At 36.2% G+C, this 27,816-nt stretch overlaps 1 protein-coding gene across 1 annotated transcript in view; it reads right to left on the bottom strand.

The window, feature by feature from the left end:
* Nucleotides 1–27,505, bottom strand: part of NUP107 (nucleoporin 107) — a 39,838-nt gene extending 12,333 nt beyond the window's left edge. The window contains exons 1-14 of the mRNA XM_081822034.1: nucleotides 27,332–27,505; nucleotides 23,179–23,282; nucleotides 20,247–20,374; nucleotides 19,283–19,331; nucleotides 15,222–15,293; nucleotides 14,745–14,833; nucleotides 12,557–12,635; nucleotides 10,951–11,064; nucleotides 6,715–6,805; nucleotides 6,487–6,563; nucleotides 4,487–4,546; nucleotides 3,648–3,793; nucleotides 3,477–3,525; nucleotides 195–264 (exon numbers count right to left, since the gene is read on the bottom strand). Of these exons, the coding sequence (XP_081678160.1) occupies nucleotides 195–264; nucleotides 3,477–3,525; nucleotides 3,648–3,793; nucleotides 4,487–4,546; nucleotides 6,487–6,563; nucleotides 6,715–6,805; nucleotides 10,951–11,064; nucleotides 12,557–12,635; nucleotides 14,745–14,833; nucleotides 15,222–15,293; nucleotides 19,283–19,331; nucleotides 20,247–20,374; nucleotides 23,179–23,282; nucleotides 27,332–27,362 (1,159 nt within the window). The 5' untranslated portion in view covers nucleotides 27,363–27,505. The remainder of the gene's footprint in view (nucleotides 1–194; nucleotides 265–3,476; nucleotides 3,526–3,647; nucleotides 3,794–4,486; nucleotides 4,547–6,486; nucleotides 6,564–6,714; nucleotides 6,806–10,950; nucleotides 11,065–12,556; nucleotides 12,636–14,744; nucleotides 14,834–15,221; nucleotides 15,294–19,282; nucleotides 19,332–20,246; nucleotides 20,375–23,178; nucleotides 23,283–27,331) is intronic.
* Between the last annotated feature and the right edge of the window lie 311 nt (nucleotides 27,506–27,816).

Genomic DNA, 27,816 nt, shown 5'->3' with positions numbered 1-27,816 from the left:
AATAACCCCCACATAAAACAGACCCAGGATTAAATTCAAACTCTATTATCTAACAATTAATAGTTACATTCAAATAGGCTGATATAAAGATTAAAAGATGTGGTGAGTCATGCACTGTTTTGATAACTTTTTACAAAACTGCCATAAGAAAACAAAGAACTCACAGAAAGTAAAACAAAAGTATAGTATCTTACCATCAATGTCTCCCAGGATAAGGAATTTTTGAACTATATGATAATGTTCTTGATTCTCTTCCAAAACTCTCTGAAAAAATTTTTACATTTTCCATAAATCTCCCAGTGGTCATTCTATAGTATGTATTCATTAGTAAACTAAAATGTCAACTTCTGAAACAACATACATAAAGGAAAAGTTGCATATCAGGGGTCTTACGAGATCAAAACAAATGTGAGGAAGAGAATGCCTTTGGAATATACTCCAGCTGAACAATCCTTGAAAGCAGAGAACTGTGATAAAACAATTTAATCTCTGTGAATATTTTCATGGTGAGCCAGAAAGGAAGGGCACATGTAACCTAAGCAAAACAAACTATAAGATTTCTTCAAAAACGAACAGCAGTTCTTCAAAGTATTCCTTGTGTATTCTCTTCTGCACACAGCACCAAGCATAACAGAAACCACCAAAATAGTGATTAGACAGAGTAGAAAAAACTACAAGTGAACTGCTGTTGCACTGTTTGGAAGCAAATAGTTTATTTCTTTTTTGTCAAATATATTTTAATTTTTATTTCATTATCTAAATTTTGCTTCAGCATTCATTCTTGTTTACATTCAGATCTTTGCTCCATCTGGAACTGATTTTAAAATGTGGCATGAGGAAGGGATTTAGCTCTGTTTTCCTCCAGATACAAAGTCAATCATGTCCATACCATGGGTGTAAATAAACCATCTCTCTTCCTTTGAAATGAAAGATAGCCTCTGTCATCTATGGAGTGCTAATACATATTTGGATCTAACAATGACGTCTGTATTTCACTGATCTATTCATTCCTGTGCTAACTGCACACTGTTTTGTTGTATACTTATACTGTTTTATTATTGAGTAAGTCAAGTACTTCATAATATTATTCCTTTCCAAATTTTCTTGCCATTCTCACTTATTCTTCTACTTGTAAAATTTTCTGTTCAGAAATAATCCCCCAAAGTATTAGGTTTCTATGTTAATTTTGGAATGGGTAATATTTACATCAAATCCTCTCATCCAGGAACATGTACATCTATTGACTCATGTCTTCCAGTAAGATTCTATAGTTTCTTTATGAAAGTCCTCAAACCCCTAGTTAATTTTATCCTATATATCTTATAGTTTGGTCAGTAATTTAAAGGGACTTTTTTGGGGGAGGACTAAATCCTTTTCTAATTAGCTGTGGAAAGTACAGAGAGGCTATGATTTTTTGGGTAGCTTTGTCTTGAATTTAGGTACTTAAAAAACTCTCAATTCTTATTAATTTTTTTATTAATCCCAGTAACTGATTGAATCTTGAGTTTCTAGATTTACACTTTTATCATAAGTAAATATTCCCCCCTTTCTAATATTTGTATCTATTCCTTTACTTGTTTTATTTTCAATTACCTGGAATCTCCGAAATAACAGACTGGTAATAAACACTTGATAGAAGAAGCATTAATTTCTTTACTATACAAAGAGGTCATATATAGTATTAAGGAAAAGATAAAACTCAACAGAAAAATAGGTAAAAGATCTCAACAGGAAGTTCACAAATGGTCAATAAACACAGGAAAACTTGCTAGCCTTATGAATAAACGGAAATATAAGTAGTACAGTGAGTTCCTACATCCCACCTAATCTGATGGATTAGCAAAAAATTCAAAGTGTGATATTTGGGAGTCATGAGAATGCAAGGAAATGGCCACATTAATAAATTACTTATGGGAGTATGAATTAAATGCTACAACCAGGTAATTAATTTAATATACAGCTACCCTTTAACTCAGCAACTCTGCTTTTAGGACACTTACCCTAAAATAGAGGACTAGTAGATAAGCATATATGTATATAAGAATGGTCACTGCAGTGCTAGAAACAACCTAAATACCATCAAAAGAGGAAGGATTAAAAAGAATAAGGCAGGTTACATTAAAATCTATATCCACTAACTTGTAGAAAGTATCATTAAATGAAAAAAAAAAAAAACAAAAAAAAAAAACCCAAAACCAAAAACCAAACAACTGGGGTGCGTGGGTGGCTCAGTCAGTTAAGCATCCGGATTCTTGATTTCAGCTCAGGTCATGATCTCAAGATCATGAAACTGAGCCCTGTGTCCAACTCCATGCTGGGGCTCTGTGCTGGGCATGGAGGCTGCTTAAGATTCTCTCTCTCCTTCTGCCTCTTCCCCCCCATGCAATCTCTCTCTCTCTCAAAAAAGCAAATAAATAAAAACAAAACACCCCCCCACCCCCGGCCAAGTTGTAGAGTAATGTATGTAGTATGATGCAAAAAACAACAACAAAAATCAAAATCCTATTTTGGAATATCTACATTATTTACACATATTTCTAAGAGTATGGAGAAGGATATAAAAGACTACATAGCTATATATTTTATCATCTCTGGGGAATGAGAATAACCATAAAGTGGTTAGGAGGGAGTTATTATATAGGTTTTATTTATATCTTTGGATTATTTTGTTATATACTTCAGTTATTTAAAATTATTTAGGAGAATATTACCTAAAAATGTTAATTATTTTAAGATCTAGGAAAAGTCCTTGTTAATTTTCCATTAATATTTCTCTTTTCAGAAAGGGATAAATTAGCTTACATGCATAACCCTTATTTTTAGATGAAACCAATGCTGAACAAAAGAGACAGAAATGATGTATCATTTAAATATGCAATTAAGTCTCTTCCTTTTACAGAATGTCTCTCATTTAGGGGCACCTGGGTGGCTCAGTCGTTAAACGTCTGCCTTTGGCTCAGGTCATGATCCCAGGGTCCTGGGATCAAGCCCTGCGTCGGGCTCCCCACCCCGCGGGAAGCCTGCTTCTCCCTCTCCCACTCCCTCTGCTTGTGTTCCCTCTCTTGCTGTCTTTCTCTGTCAAATAAATGAATAAAATCTTTAAAAAAAATAAAAATAAAAAAATAAAGAATGTCTCTCATTTAGGGGTGCCTGGGTGGCTCAGTTGGTTAAGCGTGTGCCTTTGGCTCAGGTCATGATTCCTGGGTCCTGGGATCAAGCCCTGCATCAGGCTCCCTGCTTAGTGGGGAGTCTGCTTCTCCCTCTCCCTCTGCCTTCCCCCCCACCCCGCTTGTGCTCTCTCAAATAAATAAATAAAATCTTCAAAAAAAAAAAAAAAAGAATGTCTCTCATTTAGATAAGAGGTAAGAAAATATAACAAAGTTTCATATTTTTTTTTTGCCTTTCAGATACATGGCACAACAGCATAATGTTGTTTCCTATTCTAGTTATCCTAAAACGTTCCTACTAATATTTACCTTTTTATCAGTAGCTTGAAGTTCTTCAAATACCTTTTCTAAGGTCCAACTTCAAAAAGAAAACAGGAAAGGGATAAAACAGTATTAATAATATGAACAAGGGCTACAAAATAAAACTTCACAGAGCATACTGCAAATCATCAGGACAAAAAAACAAAACAACAAACTCACTTTGCTTCCAAATATTCCCTAGGGAGTTCTTCAGTTTCATCCAGATTCACTACTGACGTCCGGATCTCCTGTTCTACCAAACTGTCAACCATCACCCGAAAGTAGGCCCACACTGTGTCTTCCCAGGTGTCGCAGACAGGAAGCAGCTTTTTCCCCCATGCCAAACCAGAAACACATACACAGTCAACAATGGGGGTGGGGGGGGACGGGGAAGCAGTTACTTCCATTGATATGGACTATAAAGTCATTTTAATGACATAAAACATAGTGGATTGCAAAATACCATACGAAATAGCTTTTTACCCCCACCCACACCACATCTTCTAAAAAGTTTGAACTATTAATAGATTTTTTCCATACTCAGTTCACAATAGCATCAATTTTCCATGTTGATGTAAGATGGTGTATCAACTAATTATTATAACATCCCTCAAATAGCTATAAAATGCAGGGGGTGGTGGGGTTTGCAAGAAGTGCACACACACACACACACACGCAAGACAATCCCAACAGTCACTGTACCTTAGTAGTGCTTCTGTAAAAACCTATGAGCACTATGAGTCATCAATAAATGTGTGTTGTAAAAAAAATATGCGTATGTATTGTAATTAAATTTACAACTCTTAGAAATTAAGGTCTGATTCCATGTATTAAAACATCATTTGGTGTATGGCATACGTGAAATTAAGCAGCTCAAGTCACTATCCTATTTCATGATTATGCTGTCACTGCCACTCTTAGAAAGTAGCTTGAGCTTATAAAATTTATTACATGATTATTAGAATATGTATCTGATTTTGTCCCACAGGAAAAAGGAAGAATTAAAATAGATTACATACCTGTTTGAGATTCCCACTTAAAGCTGCATAAATTGCCCTCTCGTATCTATTAAAAAGTTCCTGAAATACAATGAATATAAATTTGAAATAGTTTTCTTAGCATGTCAATTTTTTTCATAATCTGGAATTTTACAATGTCTTCTAAACTGAACTTATTCACTTGATAGTTTCTAAACTTTAGTTAAAGATCTAGTGGCACAACAAGAAGGACTCCTTGGTTTGCTGATAGAGTTAGTGCTGAAATCTTCAGGAAAAATCAACCATCTAAATTTCCAATACACGACAAAAGATCCAACTCTAACGATGCTCTGATTACTTATCATAGTCAAATTTTATTCCAGATAGAAGTGGTGTAGGTGTTTTCCTCTAGGAAGTTCCTAAATACCTAACACTACTTGATACTTATCTAAAAACATCAAAACAAGGCACCTGGGACCTGTCCTGCATCAGTCTGCGTTTAATTCCTAAGCAGGACTAATTATATTCATCAAATTAGTCCATTTTACTAGCAGATTCTATTGATGGCATTTCCTGTTTTCTTATCATCTAAACAAGACTTCAGAGACTTTCACTATATACCTGAGTCCTCCTCTGCCTTTGCTTCCAATCACCCGCTAGACCACTCTTGCTCCCTTCCTTTCCACCATCAATATTATCCTAGGACAGGACCTTAATACTTAGTGTCTGAATAATTCCGACAGGCTCCTAACTAGTTTCTCAGCCTTCAGTCCATTCCATTTTTAAGCCTATTTTTCACTGTCATGCTGATCTTCTTAAAGCACTGTTGCCATGTGCCCTCGAGGTTTTGATGGTTCACTACTATATAGGATATACTCCTTCTTTAGAGCAACACTTGAGGACCACCAACGCCTGATCTTATCTTTTTCAATCATCCTTTCCATTAGTTCTGTTACAACCTTTGTTTTAAAAATATGAATTTGTTCCAGTGCAACTGATCTATCAGGGAACAACTTAAACATAATGCAAATTTCTCATAATGCACAATTTCATCTACAAGAAATACTAGGTGAATGCAGAAAACCCCACCTAGCTGAATGGAGCCAGTTATAAATACACAAAACTAACACACTTCAAACATCTACCTGCTACCTCACTTCATTAGGTGTATTATAAGCTACCTCCATCCACATCAAACGTTACAATTTTCATTTTAATTTCAGCTAAACTCCTTCTACACCTCATAGCTGCAATCCCTGACACTCAATTCCATGAGTAAATTTCAGTGCTTTTTCAAGGCAAGGTGCTACATTTATTGTAGCATTTGTGTACTTGCTGTTTCACAGCGTTTTGTTAAGTTTTTATCTTTTGATGTATCACCGATGGTTTTTTAGTACTGTGCTCGCAAGTCTATTTTCCCGAAAAGACCTGTGGGTTTTCTGCACAATTCTGCATGCTGTTGTGATTTTTTTAGGAATGCACAGGTCATGTGGTGTCATAACAGAACTGACTCAATATTTCCTTTCGTGAGCTTTCTGCTCCAACCTGACAGAACTACCACCTTCCCTTAGGTTTTCCAACTTACACATCCTACCAAGAATTCCTTCCTCTTCTTTTCACACCCAACAACTCAAATCCCAGTAATTTTTCAAACTGCGATTCAATTCTTTCTCCTAGGAAGCCCCTGCTTATTCTCTGAATTCATTTGGTACCTCCTTTGTATTTTTGCCTTTTATCAGTGTTTAATTCTTAGTATCTGAATAATTCTGATGGGTAGCTAAGCCTGCCCACCCCTATTCTTCAATTTGATCAGAAGTTTTTTGAAAACAGGGGCGCCTGCCTGGCTCAGTCAGTAGAGCATGCAACTCAATCTCAGGGTTCTGAGTTCGAGCCCCACACTGGGTGTGGAGCCTACTTAAAAAAAAGTTTTTTGAGAACAACCTTGAATCTTCTAGCACTCTGAATGTTTCACAGCACCATTAGCAGGCTTGCAATTAATTAGAGTAAAAATCAGTATCAGTAAAGATTTTCTTGTATCTTACATCTTCTGCCATTCTCCAACAACTTATTTTCCAAATGATTCTATATGGATTCCCTTCTACAGGTTCTAATTCTGTTCCTATAAAACAGTAAAAGAAATAAAAATTTATAGTTTAAAATAGAGAACTCCTTATTTCAACAATTTCTAAAAACAAAAGCTATGCTTCATAAAGACTGGCATTTAGTGCTAAATATATCCCTAATTCTCAGAATCAAATCTACTAAAATACCTCCATTCACATTAGGGTCATGATAGAGTTTCCAGCCTTCAAGTGTTGCAGCTCTCCATGCCTGACCACAACGTTTACAGAGTCGTTGTGCCTTTAGAAACAAAAAAGAGCAGTCAGTTATGTAACCAGTGCGGTACTGGAAAAGTACTTGTGCTTTATAGAAATGTATAAGCAGGGGCACCTGGGTGGCTCAGTTGGTTTTTGGCTCAGGTTATGATCCCAGAGTCCTAGGATCGAGCCCCACATCAGGCTCCTTGCTCAGCTGGGAGCCCGCTTCTCTCCCTCTCCCCCTCCCCTCCACTTGTGCTCTCTCTCTCAAATAAATAAATAAAATCTTAAAAAAAAAAAAGGAAAAGCAATATATGTCAGGATTAGATAATTTAAAGCACGATGTTGCAAAGGACAATGTAGACAACTTCGCCACCAGCATGCATATTTTTTCTGTGGTCTCTGCCTTTCTTTCTTTCCCTAATAATCCCTTTGCTCTTTGATTTTGGGCTTATGAATTGGCTCCCATGGTGCCCACAAGCATTTAATTCTGCTAGAGACAAATGCGGCTAAAGAGGTCGAGGACCCCTGATTCACACGAAAGTATCATGCAAACACTGTTAGTCTCTACAATGACAAGGCGCTAGTGCTCACTCGGCCCGCTGATATTTATGTTAACTGTGACCAAACAGATGAGCTTCGACTAATCAGTGAAATAGAGACGTAACCTCTTTAGGAACTGTCTCTCCCCGATTTAGTTCATATGGTTTGGGTAAGATCCTATGATCCCACCTCTGAACTCTAAGATTAGGGATGTGACCTAGTAAGAATCACTCCTAGGGCTCTTGCTGGAGATAGTGAGAAGGAGACACACTCCTTCTGCTGGAATTGCTAGCTGGCAGAAGGATGTAAGCCTGGGGCTGCTGGGCCATCACTGACATGAGGAGTGGCTTCTTGAGAATGAAGCCACAGAGAGAGGGACAGAGCCAAGAGCCTGGGAAAGAGATGGTATCCTAGGGACATCCTTTGAATCCCTGGATCCCACTTAAAACCAGATATAACCCTCTATACTTCCCTGTTCCATAAACCAATCAATTCCTCCCTTGTAAATAACCTGAGTTGGGTTTCTATCACTTGAACCTAGAGAACCCAATTAATATGACCAGTTAAAGAATATCCTACCCCAAACATCATTCTAGATTTGTTGCTATTAAAAATTATAAATGTAGTAACATGGAAAAATGTTTTGATATGCTATCTAAAAAAGGATAAAAACTGTATATAGAATCTTGAAAACATTTTTCTAATCAAAATAAATCAGATACAAAAGAACAAATATTGCATGATTCCACTCACATGAAATAGCTAGAATAGGAAATTCATACAGACAGAGAGTAGATTAGAGGTTGCCAGGGGCTGAGGGAAGGGAGAAATGGGGAGTTATTACATAATGGTTACAGAGTTTCTGTTTGGGTTGCTGAAAAGGCTTTTGGAAACATAGTGATGGTTTCACAAAATTGTAAATGCAATTAGTGGCACTGAAATGTACACCAAAAATGGTTAAAATGACAAAATGTGTTATACATATTTTACCACAGTGGGAAAAAAATGCATAATGCAATGTATCAAAACTAGTGACTTGTATATTTTAAATACAAGATAAAGGATGAATTATATGGTATGTGAATTATATCTCAATAAAGTTGTTAAAAAAACCTCAATGTATTATACTATGATTATGATGATGTTCAAAAGAGGTACAAAAAAAAGGTCTTATCAAAAGATAATAAACACAAGTGCCGGCGAGGATGTGGAGAAAAGGGAACCCTTGCGTACTGCTGATGGGAATGCAAACTGGTGCAGCCACTGTGGAAAACAGTAAGGAGGTTCCTTAAAAAATTTAAAATAGGAAAACCATATGATCCAATAATTCCACTTCTGGGTATTTATCTGAAGAAAACAAAAACACTAACTTGAAAATATATATACACCCCATGTTCACTGCAGCATTATTTACAAAAGCCAAGATACAGAAACAACCTAAGTGTTCACTGACAGATAAATGGATAAAAAGATGTGGTACATAGATATACAATGCCATCTGCACCAACACGGATGGACCTGGAGGACATTATGCTAAGTGAAATAAGTCAGACTAGGAAAAATACCATGTGACCTCTCTTATTACATTTGGAATTAAAAAGGTAAACAACAAAAGCAGCTCATAAATACAGAGAACAGTGGTTGCCAGAGGTGGGGGTTGGGAGAAATGGATGAAGGGGGCCAAAAGGTAAAAGGAAAAAAGAAAAAGAAAAAAAATCTTGTTTTCTTGGGCACCTGGGTGGCTCAGATGGTTGAGCGTCTGCCTTCGGCTCAGGTCATGGTCCTGGGGTCCTGGGATCGAGTCCCGCATTGGGCTCCCTGCTCCTTGGGAGCCTGCTTCTCCCTCTGCCTCTCTCTCTGTCTCTCATGAATAAATAAATAAAATCTTTAAAAAAAAAAAAAAATCTTGTTCTCTTGTCAAGTCTTTCTGAGGCTCTAATACTTAGTTTCTTCATATGTAAGGTGAAAATGTTAATAATAATGAGAGTTCTCATTTATTGAATATTTACTATGAGCCAGACACTGTGCTAGCCACTTCACATGAATTACCTCACTTGATCCTCATATTGACCCAACGAGAGAGGTGCTAATTATGTGCCTGTTTCATAGATGAGAAAACTGGGGCCCAAAGGTGATTAGCTTACTCATGGACACACAGTGAGTGGTAGAGCCAGACTGACCGCACTGTAATAGAATAGGCACTGAACTGGGATCAGAGCCTTGCATTCCAGCCTTGATTATTTCACTAATCCTGTGACCTTGGAAGTCACCCAAGCTCTCTGGGTTTCAGGGTTGTATTATTATTTGCTTGTAAATGGAAACGATGGAAAATATGGACTTTATTGAAGTCCTTGCTATCTCTAAGAAAAAAAAAGGCAGAAAAAAAAGAGTGCTGTATGTAAATAATAATAATAAAAAACCCCACTATCTGTAGTTACGTAAAGGTAGTGAGATCTTGAGAATTTTTGTTTTTCAAGCCTTCAGTAAGTGATATTTTTGTTTTCTGTTTTTTAAAATACATCCTTATTTGCCACTGTTATTTCCCACATCACCAGGCAGAGGGGCTGGAACTTAAATATTTTCTGAATAAAATAAGTATGTAATAACCACTTCTTTTCTTAATTAAAAAATAAGAATGATGCTTAATAATTCAAGACTTACTACCATAGGAAATTACAATAGTTTGAACTAACATATATCTACCTAAAGAACATCACCAAGACGACTGCAAAACAGGTGCAAGCTCCCAGGTATCAGACTGTCTCACCTCAAGAGTCAGCCAAGCCATCCAGTAAGCTAATTAGATACTTCACATTCTATACATAAGATTTTAACTATCACAAAAGAGATTTCTAAAAGTAAGATTAAAAGGAAGAAGTCTGAGGGCCATTCAAGGGTAAATAGTGTCACCTAGAAAAGCAATCAGGGTCAGATACATTCTTAACTCTTAAAAATCAGAACTAAAGGACGCCTGGGTGGCTCAGTCGGTTGAGCGTCTGCCTTCGGCTCAGGTCATGATTCCAGGGTGCTGGGATCGAGTCCCACATCGGGCTCCCTGCTTGGCGGCGAGCCTGCTTCTCCCTCTGCCTGCCGCTCCCCCTGCTTGTGTTCTCTATCTCTCTGTGTCAAATAAATAAATAAAATCTTTAAAAAAAAAAAAAAATCAGAACTAAAAATAACGGGGTTATGCCTAGGGTATGAGGTACAACACAGGGAGGCAAAATTTGACTTCTTAAAAAGAATTTTCTATTAGAGTTGCACAAACAAGAATGCACTGCCTTCTGAAAACGTTCAAACAGAAGGGAGATCCAGAAATACTGTGGAAGAGATTACTGCATCGAGGAGACATACTAGGTGTCACAAAGATCCCTTATAACTTAAAGAGTCTATGACTTTGAAGGGGCACCTGGGTGGCTCAGTCATTAAGCATCTGCCTTCGGCTCAGGTCATAATCCCAGGGTCCTGGGATCGAGCCCCGCATCGGGCTCCCTGCTCCGCAGGAAGCCTGCTTCTCCCTCTCCCACTCCCCCTGCTTGTGTTCCCTCTCTCGCTGTGTCTCTCTCTGTCAAATAAATAAAATCTTTAAAAAAAAAAAAAAAAGAGCCTATGACTTTGAAACTGAAGAAGCAGGGATATATGACTTACCTCTTCTGTCATTCCAGCACGGATTAAAGTGAAAAGATACTTGAGTAATCGGACTTCATCTTCTCTATCCAGATCATCAAGGGGCATTTTTTGTCTAATGGGAGCATCTGGGTCCTACGCCCCCCCAAAAAAATCAACGATAAATTCTTGGTACATTTTAAACATCACCAAGAGATGATAAATCTTCTGAGTTTATATACTGAAATAAATTTATTTACAATTGAGTTAAGTAACAAAGGGAGTGAGAGTATCACAGGTGTTCCAGATAGTCACACAACTGTCTGCTGCCCATTCAAAACAAACTGCTGGCCCACAAAGGGACACGCCTAGGTCAGGCAAGGCGGTAACACCACTACGGCAGCCTAGCCAGACAATTCTAAAAATGCCACTCACCATTCCAGCTGACATGAGCTGTACTCTGTTGTAGCAATTACACAACCAAGTTAATTCTAAACAGAATTAGGCCTAGATGGAGAATGAGCACAGAGAAAAAACTAAAGGGGGAGTCGACAATACATTCTGTGACTTGAAAATGCTGAGCTGGTACTTTGAGAACATACGGGAAGAGAGCCCATTATGGAACTAAGGCCAAATAAAACACACCGGTGTCCAATAAAAAATGTTTTAAGAACACATTTCTAGTAAATAAAATCCACCTAAAACAGTTATTCCCACCTACTATTTTTCATAGATAGAACAAAATGTGCCTTTAAACATTTGGGATAACATACTGTCCTCACTTTTGCAGCAAAGAGCACATGTGATCTTCATGATGAATTTTAAGTGAAAAACTATTTTAATGTGACTCTTATTTCAAATGTTACTAAGTATATGGTATTATGAATATCGATTCAGAAAATAAAGTTCATAATAGGTGAAATAGCTCTTTCACAAATATTTTGCAGACTGATACAATCATTCCGTTTTGGAACACGGTCTCTTTCTGGCAAGAAGGAAATCACCACTTTCCAGATGTTAAGATTAAATGATTTTTAGTTGCTTGCTACAGGGTAATTTAGCTATGATTTATTTCAAGCTCTTCTAGTAGTTACCAAACAATTTTCATCAAAACCACTTTGTTAATCAATGGAATTCTATCAATTTTTCCAATTGTTACTTATTTCTCTCACTTTTCATTATAAACATTTAGTTCACATGTCTCCACCTGTCACAAAGCTCTACTCCTTTATTTCTACAAGAATTAGACTCCTGTTCTTTTCAAATCTACTGTTATTCCTATTACTCATATCCTAGAATGACCTTTCTAACCTCAAGCTAATTCAAAGGTTTTTTTTCCCTGCTTTTTATATATAAGAGCTTTCATAAATTATCACCTCATAGTTGAAGAGTCAAAACTTACTGTAAGACCAAAATAAATTTGTTTTTACAGCTGGCAAATCACTTTCTCTACCTTCTTTTACAATTTACAAATCAGGGGCCATAGATATGTTCAAATACATTCCATCAAATTCAAATGCAACTGAGTAGTTTGAGTTAAATGGTATATGCAAACCTTTGGGAAACCAAAACAAGGATCTGTGTGAAAGAAAATTCTCAGCCTTTAAAAAACAACCTTGAAGACAACTTTCATTTCAATGAAACTTACCAATTCGGTGACAAGGGGACGGACACTTCCTATGTAAGAAGGTAGCTGCCGCTGTTTCAGGGTATGTAGGGTATTTTCCCTGCAAGAAAAAGCACAAAAGTTTTTACAACAGTAATTTTAGTAGGTTTATTTAAGACAATAAAATCAAGTCAAAGAAAAAGTACAAACACAGAAAAACATGCAAAAATGCTAAACAGAAAGAGGTATTTTAACTCAGATGACTAATGATGCTGAACATGTTTACATGTCTTTATTGGCCATTCATCTCTCCGCTTTTGTGAGGTACCTGTTCAAATCTTTGCCCTTTTTTTTTTTTTTACTGCATTATCCTTTTATTATTGAGTTGTAGTTCTCTATTGGCTACAAGTCTTACACGTTTCTTCCAGTGTGTGGCTTGCTCCCTTTTATTTTCTTAATGATGTCTTTAATGAGAAGTTATTCATTTTGATGAAGTCCAATCAATTTTCCCCAATTATTGCTTCCTATGACCTAAGAAACTCTTGCTTATCCCAAGTCACAAAGATGTTCTCCTATGTTTTCTTCTAAAAGCTCTGTGGTTTTAGCTTTCGTGATCCATCTTGAATTAAATGTTGGGTATGGTGTGAGGGAGGTGTCAAGGTTGACCTTTTTTTGCATCAATACCCAGTTTTTTCTGCATGGTTTGTTGAAAAGACATTCATTCCCCCCACTGGACTGCTTAATGCCTTTATTGAACACCAACTGACCATCTAATGTGGGTCTGTTTTTGGGTTCTATATTCTGTTCCACTGATTGGTAAGAAAAGGAGACTAACCATAAAAAATGTGCAAAAAAATCCTTAAGGCATTTTACCTTAAATTTTTAAATTTTAAATGAAAATTTCTTTTTTCAGAAAAATCGTAACTCCTCGAGATTTAATTTTTAACAAACACTGAATAGCACTAATTTCCTAGTTAAGCAGAGAAAAGCTATAACAATGGACTTGCAGACTTTGTACAGGTGTAACTGGAACACCATCTGAACTTTTTCTTCAAGACTTGAAATAAACTGTCCCTTTAACTTAGGCATGCTGTTTGGTTTCAAGATCCTAAAATAAGGGGCGCCTGGGTGGCTCAGTTGGTTAAGCAACTGCCTTTGGCTCAGGTCATGATCCTGGAGTCCCGGGATCGAGTCCCGCATCGGGCTCCCTGCTCGGCAGGGAGTCTGCTTCTCCCTCTGACCCTCCTCCCTCTCATGCTCTCTGTCTCTCATTCTCTCTCTCGCAAATAAATAATAAAAAAAAAAAAGGATCCTAAAATAATTTAGAAGGATTAAAGCATTAACGACCAAAGTTTTTTTAGAAAAATCACAAGTAGCTGGAAACATAGCTGAAGTATCTTCTTGATGATCGAATTACAATTATTAAGAAAATATAGCCAGGGGCGCCTGGGTGGCTCAGTTGGTTAAGCGACTGCCTTCGGCTCAGGTCATGATCCTGGAGTCCCAGGATCGAGTCCCACATCGGGCTCCCTGCTCGGCAGGGAGTCTGCTTCTCCCTCTGACCCTCCCCCCTCTCATGTGTGCTCTCTCTCTCTCTCTCTCTCAAATAAATGAATAAAATCTTTAAAAAAAAAAAAAAAAAAGAAAATATAGCCAGTTAAGTGTTTGAAAACACAAATCAGACCATGTCATTATTCTATTCTCAAGGTTTTCTATCACATACAGAATAAAGTCCCACAGCCTTACCCTGGGCTGCCTATAAAGGTCCTAGAGGATTTGACCCTCTTCAATCTCATTGCCTACCACACTTTTCTTTGCTGTGTTCACACTGGCCTCCTTGTGTAAATATTCTACATTTTCTGGATCTTTGCAGTTTCTGTTTCTGCCTACAACACTTGTCGCCCAGATGTTTGCATGTTTTGCCTCCTCTCACTCACTACTTGTTACTTCCTTAGAGAGGTCTGCTCTGATTACCTCTTCTATTTAAACCTGTACCCACTGTCATCCTCTATCTATTAAGTCCAACTCTTTTTTTCAAAGCTCTACTTACCCAACAGGCTAAATATTTGTGGTCTAACTCTCTTAAAGAATTATAACGCTTTACATAAAGGCAGAGTTTTTATCTGTTTTGCTGACAGACTGAATAAGCAGTAAGAACTGAATAAATGTTGTTGAAAGATAAACAGAAACAATGTTGAGTGACTTTAAGAATAAATATTTAGTAACTTACCAATACACTGATTTTGCATAAAACTCAATATTATCGGAAAAATCTCCAATTTCATCTTTGGCAATGCTCTCTAGCCAATCCACCACCAGCTAGGAAAGAGAGAGAAAAAAAAAGAGTATTAACTATAAAATCTGTCAGTGTTTTATTTGAAGTGGTACTTACATCCTTAATTCAAAAAAAGTTTGTTTAAAAAAATACCAACAATTTTTCCAACCATTTTTTACTTTTTTAAGATATACAAATATGGCAAAAGAATGAAATGTTCTATACAATTCTTAAAAGGCTATTCCTGCAAATAGTAGGGCCATTATTCAAAAACTGAAGAACAAGGTTCTTAATGCCTTTTAATTACAAGTGAAAGATCAAAAATAAAAAAATTTTTAATGTTTTAAACTTAAAAAAGTTTCAGTTCTCTGTATGTCATTTACCTTTTCTCCATGTTTCATAAAAAAAAACATTTCAAAATTCTAGTCATACCTGACTTTGGCGGACAAGTGAATCTCGCTGAAATAATGCTTCCACCACCACTTTCTCACTGGCATTAAGAGCCTATTAAAAAAATTATTTGAAGGAAAGAAAAAAAAAAGATGTTCTAAGAATATTATTTTAAAGTGAATCTGACATAATTATATTTAATTACCCATAAACATTTAACCATACAACAAATCTGGATATTCATGTTTCAAAAATTTTCCTAAGTAAATTTCAAACTGCTACATCAATTTGCAGCTGCTCTCACTTGATACTTTAATTCTTTGGCTACACTCGGAATTTTAACACGTGTCCCCAGAGGTGGTGTTGTGGGGAAAAAATAAAACATAGGACAAAATGAAACAAACAAAAAAGTCTTAATAAAGGGCAGTATGTAGACATGTGACATATCAGAAAGTGAACATTTAAAAACTTTAAACTCTTTTCACTTTACATACCAGAAGTTGATAGGTAATAAAACTTAACAATCCAAGGGTCTTAAGACTGACTTTAAAAGCCAACTTCACATAAATATTAGCAAGTAATATTAAGCAGTATATCAAAAGGTAAGATATTGTGACCAGTAGAAGCATGGGTCAAATCTATTAATTAATCCATCTTATTTGTGGGTTAAAGGAAAAAGCAACATGAACATCTTGATAGATGCCAAATGTCACTTGATAAAAATATCTTCATAAATTAGAAGAATGTTTTGTCAATATAATAGACTATCTAGTTGAAACCTATAGCAAATGATAACTATAGAGAGACATTCCTTCAAAATTGAGAAGATGGGGCGCCCGGGTGGCTCAGTCGGGTAGGCATCTGACTTTGGCTCAGGTCATGATCTCGGGGTCCTGGGATTGAGTCCCACATTGGGCTCCATGCTCAGTGGGGAGTCTGCTTGTCCCTCTTCCTATGCCCTTCTCCCCCTGCTTGCACTCTCTCTCTCTCAAATAAATAAAATCTTTAAAATTAAAAAAAAAATAAAATTGAGACGGTGAAAAGAATTCCTGTCAATTATTCAACTTTACTTTAAAAGTTCTAATATATAAAACCAGAAAAAGAACTAAGTAGTAATAAGTATGGAAAAAACATCAAAGTCATCACTATTTGTAGACTGGAATGAAACAGTGTTTATAGGGGCACCTGGGTGGCTCAGTCATTAAGCATCTGCCTTCAGCTCAGATCATGATCCCAGGGTCCTGGGATCAAGCCACACATCAGGCTCCCTGCTCTGCGGGAAGCCTGCTTCTCCCTCTCCCGCTCCCCCTGCTTGTGTTCCCTCTCTCGCTGTGTCTCTCTCTGTCAAATAAATAAAATCTTAAAAAAAAAGAAATAGTGTTTATAGAGTGAATAAATTAAAAGATTGAAAAGATATTAAAAATAATTTAGGTGAAAGAGCAGATTAACAGACATGTATGACTGAAACCATTTACTATAAAAATGTTTATTTTCTCCTTTTTTGATGTATTTATAGTTGTTTCAAACATGAATTATTTTTATAATCAGAAAATAAAAAGCAGTTAAACCCCAAAAGGCTACCTGGTCTTTATGATTTTAAAGGCATATTTTTACGTAGTTTCCATGTTCTTCAAACAGATTATGAAAAAATGATGGGAGATTTATGATCTTGTTCTGGAGAGCTAACATAATACACCAAAACTGGATGAGGATAAGTCACAAAAAAAGAAAATACATTTGCAAAAGTTCTCAATAAAATATTAGCTAATAAAATTTAGTAGTATATTTAGGAATATATGATAACAGAGTTTATCCTACTTGAAGATAACTCAACATTAGGAAAATGCAAGCCATTATATTAATAAATAAAGCAGATATTCATGGAAGCTAAAACATATCTGATTGCGTTCAATACCCATCCCAACTAGTTAAGAGGAAAAAAAAAAAAGCAAAACCCTTAATCTGCAATAAAACAAAAGCATTCTTTTTTTTTTTTTTTTTAAAGATTCTATTTATTTATTTGACAGAGAGCAAGAGACACAGCGAGAGAGGGAACACAAGCAGGGGGAGGGGGGAGTGGGAGAGGGAGAAGCAGGTTTCCTGCCAAGCAGGGAGCCCAATGCGGGGCTCGATCCCAGGACCCTGGGATCATGACCTGAGCCGAAGGCAGACCCTTAACAACTGAGCCACCCAGGCGCCCCAAAACAAAAGCATTCTTATCAAAAGTCAGGAATAAGAAAAAAATGCCTGCTATTACTAATACAATTCAATGCTGTACGGGTGTTCCTAGTCAATGTTATAAGGCAAGTAAAAGAAATAAGAGATTAGAAGGATTAAAGGAAACTTACAATGTGTAGACAATTACTGCCAATGTAGAAAACTCAATAAAATCAAATGAAAAAACCAGCTGGAGCTAGTAAGAGTTCAGAAAAATGTCTAAATATGAGCTCTACCCACAAATCATTAACCTTCTATTTGACAGTAATAACTAATTAGAAAATGTAAGGACAGAGAGTCCCTTCACAATAGGATTTATACAGACTTTTATAGAGAAAAGTACAGATTTATATAAACTATAAAAAATCTAAATAAATGGAGGGGGTGGAGGGTTGGGGTAACTGGGAGATGGACATTAAGGAGGGCACGTGATATAATGAGCACTGGGTAATGAGCACGTGATGTAATGAGCACTGATGAATCACAGACCTGTATCTCTGAAACCAATAATACATTACATGTTAATTTAAAAAAATCTAAATAAATACAGAGATATGCTATGATCATAAACAGATTCAACATGTAAAGACATCATTTCTCCCGAAATTTACAAATTCAATACCACTTCAATAAATATCCCAATAGGGCTTAAAAAAAATTGAAAATTGTAAAGTTAGCTGGAAAAAAGTGTGCAAAAATGTATTTCTAAATGAGGAGGGAGACTTACCTTGCCAAATATCAAAACTTCTGAACTACAGACTTAGTTATATAATACTGGTTTTTAAATGAATCAATCAATAAAAGAGAAAAAAGATCTATGTATAAATATGATAAATACATTTGTTTGATAAGTGGTGTTGGACTAAATGGATATCCATTTGAAAAAAATTAAATCTCTTTCTTACTTCAGAGACAAAATTACTCCAGGTGAATTCCAAGAAAATAAGATTTGGGGTTAGAAGAGAACATTGGAGAATATTTTAAATAGGTAGGAAAGGCCTTCCTAAAAGGAAAACCTGACAGATGTGAGCACATAAAAATCGAAATGCCTGCTTGACAAAGACCCCTTAAGCAAAGTTGAAAGACAAGTAACAGAAGACTATCTTTAACATATACAAGAGGAAACAATAATTGGAAAATGAGCAAAGAATATGAATATAGAATTTGTATTAAGAATATTAATGCTTAAGAATGAAGAACACTCCACCTTGCTAACGATCAATGATACACATATTAAAGTAACACACTTTCCCTCCAATTGGCAACATCAAATGATTGATATTAAACATCTTCACCCACTGTCAGTACATTCCATTGGGAAGGTAATATGATAATTTCTATCAAACTTTGACCCAACAATTTCACTTCTAGAAATGTAGAAAATTTTGGAATATACAGATAAATATGAAAAATGCTCATTGCATTACTGATTGCTATAGCAGAAATACTGGAAACAACCTAAATATGTCCATCAGAATGTCTGAAAAAATTATGGTTCACTTACACTCTGGCATACTATAAAAAAGTAAGGTAAATCTACATGAACTGACATTAAAAAAAATATTGAATAAAAAGAAATTCAGTATAATGTATAAATGAAATCATACTATACATTAAAAAAACTATGTGTACATATAAACATATAAGGATACACAGAAAAGTGTCTGGTAGCAAACTCTTAGACTGAAGAGTAAGGGAGATAAAAGAGGACTTTTACCTTTTACTGTAATATAAATTGGTATTTGATCATTTTATGAGATTGTTACCTTTTATTTGTAAAATTTTTAAAATGAAGAAACTCAAGATGGTCAAAAATCAAATTCTATTACTAAAAACCATTTTAATTTTTAAATATTTATAGAGGAAAAAATTAATCTTAAGCTTACCGTAACTGCAAAAGTATTTTCCTCTTCTAATGCAGACTGTACTCTGTCTCTGAGGAAAAATAACACAAAATGAAAAAGCCTTAATTTATATATGAAATCACTTTTTAAACTACATATATACACAAACCTGCATTCTATCCAGCATAAACGAATGAGTTTCCAATCAAACTTAATCATTCTTTAACAACAAAGTTACAAGTAATACCTTCTGGATCTGATATTGAGACCTGAACAAGACCAATACTAAAAATACACACTGCAAAAAGTCTTTCTTGGCTACCTACTAATGGAGACACCTAACTTTTTAATATAATGTTTTCACATGGCAAAAATTAAATAATCTGATTTTCTTTCAAGATTTTCTCATCACGATGAAAAAGCAACAGAATAAGAGCCAAAGCTACTGAGCATCTGAGAGAAGGAAAATGTGGTTAACTTCTTTCAAAGTGCCGCTTGACATGAAGTCTGTTTTTCAGTTCTTTTTCTTTTTTAAGATTTTATTTATTTGATAGAGAGAGACACAGTGAGAGAGGGAACACAAGCACGGGGAGTGAGAGAGGGAGAAGCAGGCTTCCCACTGAGCAGGGAGCCCAATGCGGGGCTCGATCCCAGGACTCTGGGATCATGACCTGAGCCGAAGGCAGACGCTTAACGACTGAGCCACCCAGGCGCCCCTCAGTTCTTTTTCTTATCTACCATCTCCTAAGTATTGAAGTACTTTCACCACTTTCCTTAAATCGTTATACATATATTCTTGGGAGCTACCAGCTTTATGACCTAGTATTTCCCTCTTCCCTCCTAGCTCACCCCCGACAATGATCTAATGACAAGGCATTCGAAATGATAAATATCATAAACAGCAGAACCTATTTCCAAACACATCCTACTTTTAACTTCTAAATTAATTTGCCTACTGGTTACTGTGTGTTTATTTCCCTGATGAGTCAGCCCTACACAACTTTACCTGTACAAAGAAGCCAGCAGCCTCCACGTGACCATCTCCTGCTGAAGAAGCCAGAGCATACTGGCTGTTTTTGAGAACTTCTGAAGTCCAGGGGTTGCTCGGCTCACTATTTTACTCAGTATATTCACCTGATGTAAAAACACAGCGGTAAAGAGGTTTTCTATCATTCTGAGTCATAACTTTGTATTCTTCAACTGCAGGGTGCTAAAACTAAATATATACATGTATAATACACACACACACACAGTTATTATAAATTGTTCCTGCCTATCTATTGCCTTTTTTAATTGAATGCAATATACCATTCCCACTAGAAACAGCCTGTGAAGTAAGGTATGTTTATGTGAGTACATATGCAAAAGTTTTAACATACTCTAGATTTCAGATTCAACAATAACAGCCACGGGTGTATTTTTTTCTTCTTGTTTATACTAAAAAAAGCTAAATCTAACGTATACCTGACAAAATCATAACATAAACTAACAGCACAGCAATGAAAATTAAAAATAAGATACCTTCAAATTATGCCTGAAAAATTAGTATCATACAACAAATCAAGAAAAACATTTTAAGATTGGTACTGAAGGGTGCCAGGTGGACTCCGTCAGTTGGGCGTCTGACTCCTGATTTCAGCTTGGGTCATGGTCTTGGGGTCTTGGGATTGAACCCCTAGTCAGGCTCCATGCTACAAGTGGAGCCTACCTGGGATTCTCTCTCCTCTCCCCCCGCCCATCCTCCTCATCCACCCCAATCCCACGGGCAAGCACTCTAGCTCTTATTAAAAAAAAAAAAAGATTGGTACTAAAAAATTGTCATTTCTAACCAAAATTTAACCAAAGTCCTTCCTTGTTCTAAAACAGTAGTTCTTAACCTTTTTCAGGTTGAGGCATGTGTGAAAATCTAATGAAAAGTATGGATGTTCTCCCCAGAAACATACACAAAATTGTTTATCAGAAAGCCTAAGGACTCCCCCTACTTGTGTTCCCTCTCTCCTGTCTCTCTCTCTGTCAGATAAATAAATAAAATCTTAAAAAAAAAAAAAAGAGTTGCATGCTTTTCCAACTGAGCCAGCCAGGTACCCCTTTTCCTTTTTTTTTTAAAATAGACTTAATTTTTTTGTAGGCGCCTCAGTGGCTCAGTTAGTTAAGGAGCCAACTCTTGGTTTCAGCTCAGGTCATGATCTCAGGGTCGTGAGACTGAGCCCCGTGTCAGGCTCCATGCTCAACATGCGGAGTCTGGTTGAAATTATTTCCCTTTCCCTCTCCTCTTCCCTCTGCTCTTCCCCCAGCTCATGTGAGCACTCTCTCTCTAAAATAAATAAAATAAACAAATAAAATAAAATAGACAATTTTTTCAAGCAGTTTTAGGTTCACAGCAAAATTGAGTGGAAAGTACAGAGTTCCCATTACTTTCTGACTTCACATACAACTCCAGCACTTACTATGAATATGAATATCCAGCACTAGAACAGAACATTTGCTACAGCAATCAATGACTAACACTGACCTGTCATTATCTCCCAAAGTCCATAGCTTATATAAGGGTTATTTATTTGTCACAGAGAGAGAGAGGGAACACAAGCAGGGGGGGAGGCAGGCACAGGGAGAAGCAGGCTCCCCACTGAGCAAGGAGCCCGATGTGGGACTCGATCCCAGGACCCTGGGACCATGACCTGAGCCAAAGGCAGACGCTTAACCAACTGAGCTACTGAGGCGTCCAACTGGTGTTGTATATTCTATGGGTTGACAAATGTATGACAGGTATCCACATTATAATTTCATACAGAGCAGTTTCACTCCTCCAAAGACCCATCCACTTTTCATGCTCATTTTCCCCATCCCCAGGCGACCACAGGTCTTTTTACTCTCTCCAAGTTTTGCCTTTTCCAGAATGTCATATAGTTGAATTCATACAGTATGTAGCCTTTTCAAAGTGGTTTCTTTAGCTTAGTAATATACATTTAGGGTTTATCCTTGTCTCTTCATGGCTTGATGGCTCATTTTGTTTTAGCGTCAAACAATATTCCATTTTCTAGCTGTACCATGGTTGATTTATCCATTCACTTACTAACGGACATCTTGGTTGCTTCTAAGTTTAGGCAATTATGAAGAAAGCTGCTATAAACATCTATAAGCAGATTTTTGTGTGGGCATATGTTTTTAACTTATTTTGGTAAATACCAGAGTATGAATGTTTGTTGAATCATATGATAAGAGTAGGTTCAGTTTTGTAAGAAACCGAGAAACTGTCTTCTAAAGCGGCTGTATCATTTTGCATTCCCACCAATAATGAATGAGAGTTACTGCTGTTCTACATCCTTGCCAGCATTTGGTGTTGTTAGTGTTTGGGATTTTTGCTATTCTAATAGGTGTACAGTGACATCTCATTGTTTTGATTTGCAATTCCATAATGACAAATTATGTTGAACATTTTTTCATATGCTTATTTGCCATCTGTGTATCTTCTTTGGTGTGGTTTCTACTAACATATTTTGTATTGTTGTTTTTTTTTAAGTAGGCTCCATGCCCAGCATGTAGCCCAACGTGGGCTTGAACTCACAACCCTGAGATTAAGACTGGAGCTGAGACCAAGAGTCGGATGCTTAACCAACTTAGCCACCCAGGGGCCCCATGTCCATTTTTTTAATTGGACTGTTCATTTCCTAATTATTGGATTTTAAGAGTTCTTTGTATATTTTGGATTTTCCTTTTTTTAAAGCAGCAGAATCCTTCTGTTCCCAAAGAAATCTTATCTGGACCTTCAATATGCAAAAAGCAGAGCTGCTCTGGCTAACCTCCCAACCATGGCACCCCTGCCACTACCCCTAAGATATCCCCCTTAAATACAGTATGGAAATTCATAGGTTGAGGCTGTTCAAAACACTAAGAGTACTGAAGTTTGACCAAGTTAACTTGGTGTGAAATTAACTTACCTGACAACTACAAATGTTTTCATACTCTTCTACAAGGTCAAAAACTGTAGATGAAGAGTGCTTTAAGAAAGACTGCAGGAAATCAGAAAACATACTCATGGATGCTAGAACACATCAAAAAGAAAAGGAACAAAAGTTAAGTGACATACTCCTGGGTAATTCTGTTTCTTTGAAAACTTAAAAATACAGCTACACATCCTTTTTTTTTTTTCTTACTCCTGTATTTTCTTAAAAATTGTAACTGTGGTAAGATAAATATAACAAATTTTTACCATCTGAACCATTTTTAAGTGTGCAGTTCAGTGGCATTAAGTACATTCACACTGTTGTGTAACCATCACCACCATCTACCCACAGAACTCTTTTCATCTTGCAAAACTACCAATTCAGGATAGCCCAAGCAATCCTAAGAAGAATAAAGCTGGAGGCATCATACTTCTTGATCTCAAACTATACTACAAAGCTTTAGTAATCAAAACAGTATGACAGTGGCAAAGAAACAGAGACACAGACCAATGGAAAAGAGTCCAGAAATAAACTCCCACATGTACAGTCAACTAATATTTGACAGGGGAAGTAAGAATACTCAGTGGGGAAAGGATAGCCTTTTCAATAAATGGTGCTGGGAAAACTGGGTGACAACATACAGAAAAATGAAATTGGACCCTTATCTTATACCACTCATAAAAATTAACTTGAAATGGATTAAAGACTTAAACATAAGACCTGAAACCATAAAACTCCTAGAAAAAAATACAGGCAAAGAGCTCCTTGACATTCGTCTTGGCAACAATTTTTTGGATATGACACCAAAAGTACAAGAAACAAAAGCAAAAGTCAACAAGTGAGACTACATCAATCTAAAAAGCTCTGTACAGCAAAAGAAACAATTAACAAAATGAAAAAGCAAACACACAATCTATGGAATGAGTGAAAACATTTGCAAACCATATCTGCTAAGAGGTTAATTCGAAAATACATAAAGAACTCATACAATTCAATAACAACAACAACAAAAAACCCCAGTCTAACTAAAAAATGGGTAGAGGAACTGAATACATTTCTCCAAAGACCTACAAATGGCCAATAGATATATGAAAAGATGCTCCATGTTACTAATTATCAGAAAAATATAAATCAAAACCATAATGAACTTATTACCTCACACCGGTCAGGATGGCTATGATTAATAAGACAAATAATAACTGCTGCAATGTAGAGAAATGGGAACTTTTATGCATATTTTATGCATGTAAACTGCTTCAGTACTACAGAAGAGTATGGAGGTTCCTCAAAACATTTTAAAAAGAACTACCATATGAAACCATAATCTCACTTCTGCATATATATCCAAAGGAAATGAAAACAGGATATTGAAAAGGTATCTGCACTCCCAGGTTCACTGCAGTATTATTCATAATAGCCAAGATATGGAAACAACCCAAGTGTCCATCACAAGATGAATGGATAAAGAAGTGGTATATACATACAATGGAATATTATTCAGCCATGAGAAAGAAGAAAATCCTGCCCCTTGTGAGAACATGGGTGGACTTTGAGAACGTTATGCTAAGTGAAATAAATCTGACAGAGAAAGACAAATACTATATGATAACACTTACATATGGAATCTTAAAAATCCAAACTCACAGAAACAAAGCAGAACAGTGGTTACTAGGGCTAGGGGGTGAGAAAATTGGAGATGTTGGTCAAAGGGTACAAACTTGCAGTTAGGAGATGAGTAAGTTCTGGAAATCTAATGCATAGCATTGATTATAGTCAACAAATCTGTATTATATACAGTTCAAAGGTGCTGAGAGACTAGATCTTAAATGTTCTCACCCCAAAAAAGAAATGGTAATTCTGTGATGTGAAGGTATGATGGAAGTGTTAGCGAACACTAATAATCACAGTGCAATATATAAATACATCAATTCAATGTTGTACACCTTAAACTTACACAACGTTACATGTCAATTATATCTCAGTTGGAAAAAAAACCCTAAAACTCTGTACCTATTAAATAACTCCATTCCTCTCTTTCCTCTAGTTCCTGACAACCATCATTCTACTTTCTAGGAGCTGATTACTTTTGGTACCTCATATAAATGGAATCATACAGTATTCTTTCGTCACTGGTTTATTTCATTTAGCAAAACGTCCTCAAGTTTCATCCATGTTGTAGTATGTGTCTGAATTTCCTTACTTTTTAAGGTAGAATAATATTCCACAGTATGTAGATAACACATTTATTTATCCATTCATCCATCAACAGACATTTGGGTTGCTTCTACCTTTTGGCTATTATGAACAATGGGGCTACAAACAAGGGTATACAAATCTCTGTGATCCTGATTTCAGTTTTTTGGGGCATATATCCAAAAGTAGAACTGCTGATCATATGGTAATTCTAGTTTTAATTTTTTTTTTTTTTAAAGATTTTATTTATTTGACAGAGACAGACACAGCTAAAGAGGGAACACAGGCAGGGGGAGTGGGAGAGGGAGAAGCAGGCTTCCTGCCGAGCAGGGAGCCCGATGCGGGGCTCGATCCCAGGACCCTGGAATCATGACCTGAGCTGAAGGCAGACGCTCAACGACTGAGCCACCCAGGTGCCCTCTAGTTTTAATTTTTTGAGGAATCGCCATCTGCTTTCCATAGCACTGCACAATTTTACATTCCCACAAATAATGTACAAAGGCTCCAATTTCTCCACATCCTTGCCAACACTTGTTATTTCCTGTTTTTTGTTTTATTTTGTTTTGATTTGGTAGTATCCATCCTAATGGGTGTGAGGTGGTCTCATTTCAGTTTTGATCTGCATTTCCCTAACGATTAGTAATGTTGAATATCTTAACATATGTTTACTGGCCATTTTTATATCTTCTTTGGAGAAATGTCTATTTAAGTCCTTTGCCCATTTTTAAATTGCATTGTTTTTTGTTGTTGTTGAGCTGCAGTTCTTTCTACATTCTAGATATTAACCTCTTATCGGATATAAGATGTGCAAATATATTCTCCCATTCTGTGGACTGCCTTTTCACTCTACTGATTGTATCTTTTGATGCATAGAAATGTTAGACTTTTATGTAGTCCAATGTATCTATTTTTTCTCTTGTTACCTACAAGTCTTTTAAGAGCCCAAAGTTGTGTTAGGTATTAATCTGATCTGTCAACAATTACTATAAAAATGTGAGCCATATTTTAAAATATCTGAATTGCATTTTAAACACATAACAAGGTAGCTGAGAAAGTTATAACAGATACTAAGACGACATGTTCTACTCAGGGAAAATACATACACTCTACTAAAGTACTGTATCATATTTAAGGTCTCATCCATTATTCATACTAAAAAACAAACATTTTTTATATTTTATAGATTCAGTATAAAGTATTTCTGAATCACTCAAAATTTAAGTACTTATTACTGGCAGATACTATAAGGAAGCAGTGGTTACCACCCTGTTAAGAGAAGGGCTGTAAAATCAAACTTGGTTTCAAATCCTGGTGCTAGTCACTTCCTAGCCAGGTGAGCTTAAGCAGGTCAACCACCATGAGCAGCAATTTCCTTTCCCCCCAGATGGGAATAGTTATTGTAACTCTTTAATGGACCATTAGAAAAGATAATGTTCATGCAGAAGTAAGCACATTGACTCTCACCATTATATGTTAGCTTATGATGATGATAAAGTGAAGAACCTGTGTAATAATGAGTACACACAGACACATGGAAAGCAAACATTTTTTTCCAAAAGGGAATAGTATAACCAATCTAAAACTAGAAAGGTCACGATACTATTTGAAAAAAGCAAATAAACAGCATTAGCATCCACGTCAAAATATGTCAATATTAGATAAAAACTAAACCTAAAGAAAAAGAGATGTTCTTTCAACAGAACAAATGTGAAAAGAATAAAGATATGAGACTTGTCTACTAACCTGACAAGGTATTTACATTGAAGCAAGACGCTCCATCTGAGAACTAAGGTGAGGTTCTCAACCTTCCAGAGCTACTACATCAAATGGCTCAGCCATTACCATAACTAATCAGCTTAACCAAAAATACTTTATAATGACATTCACAAGAGACAGTTTCCTTCATCTTAGTAAAGGTACAGGCTACTTCATTAAAAAGCTCAAAGCCATTTACCAGCTTCACCAGGATCATCCTCACGTAACATGACAGCACTGAGAGTAACGTCCTCTGTTACACTGTGGGATTCTGTGTTTGTGAGGGTTCCTGATCGCTGTGATGTGAATGCAGTGGCCCAATTACTGTCATCCAGATTAGTTACCTTAAAAAAAAAAAAAGGAAGATACAGAAAAGTAATGAGCTACTGCCATTAAGGGAATAAAGACCTTAACATTGTTAAATTTTTTTAAACCTATATATGTGTTTTTCACATTTAAGAGATAGCCACAGGCTATTTTGTTAAGGAAAGCACAGCTTTCATGACTATTTTCTTCTTTGTACTACTCCATATATATTTTAAAAGCAATAAACATTGCATTTTGTACTATTTAAGCTGATATTAGCAGGTAAAATATGGTGGTCCTACTGCTCTAAGTTCACATCAGTTTTTCACTATTGGGAAATTATACAGGACAAATGACAAATTTATATGTTTTTTCAAC

The sequence above is a fragment of the Leptonychotes weddellii genome, chromosome 5 (assembly GCF_054177405.1).
Source record: "Leptonychotes weddellii isolate Sample4059 chromosome 5, ASM5417740v2, whole genome shotgun sequence".
Taxonomy (NCBI): domain Eukaryota; kingdom Metazoa; phylum Chordata; class Mammalia; order Carnivora; family Phocidae; genus Leptonychotes; species Leptonychotes weddellii.
The sequence above is the reverse complement of the archived record's forward strand: the minus strand, read 5'-3'. Positions and strand labels throughout refer to the sequence as shown.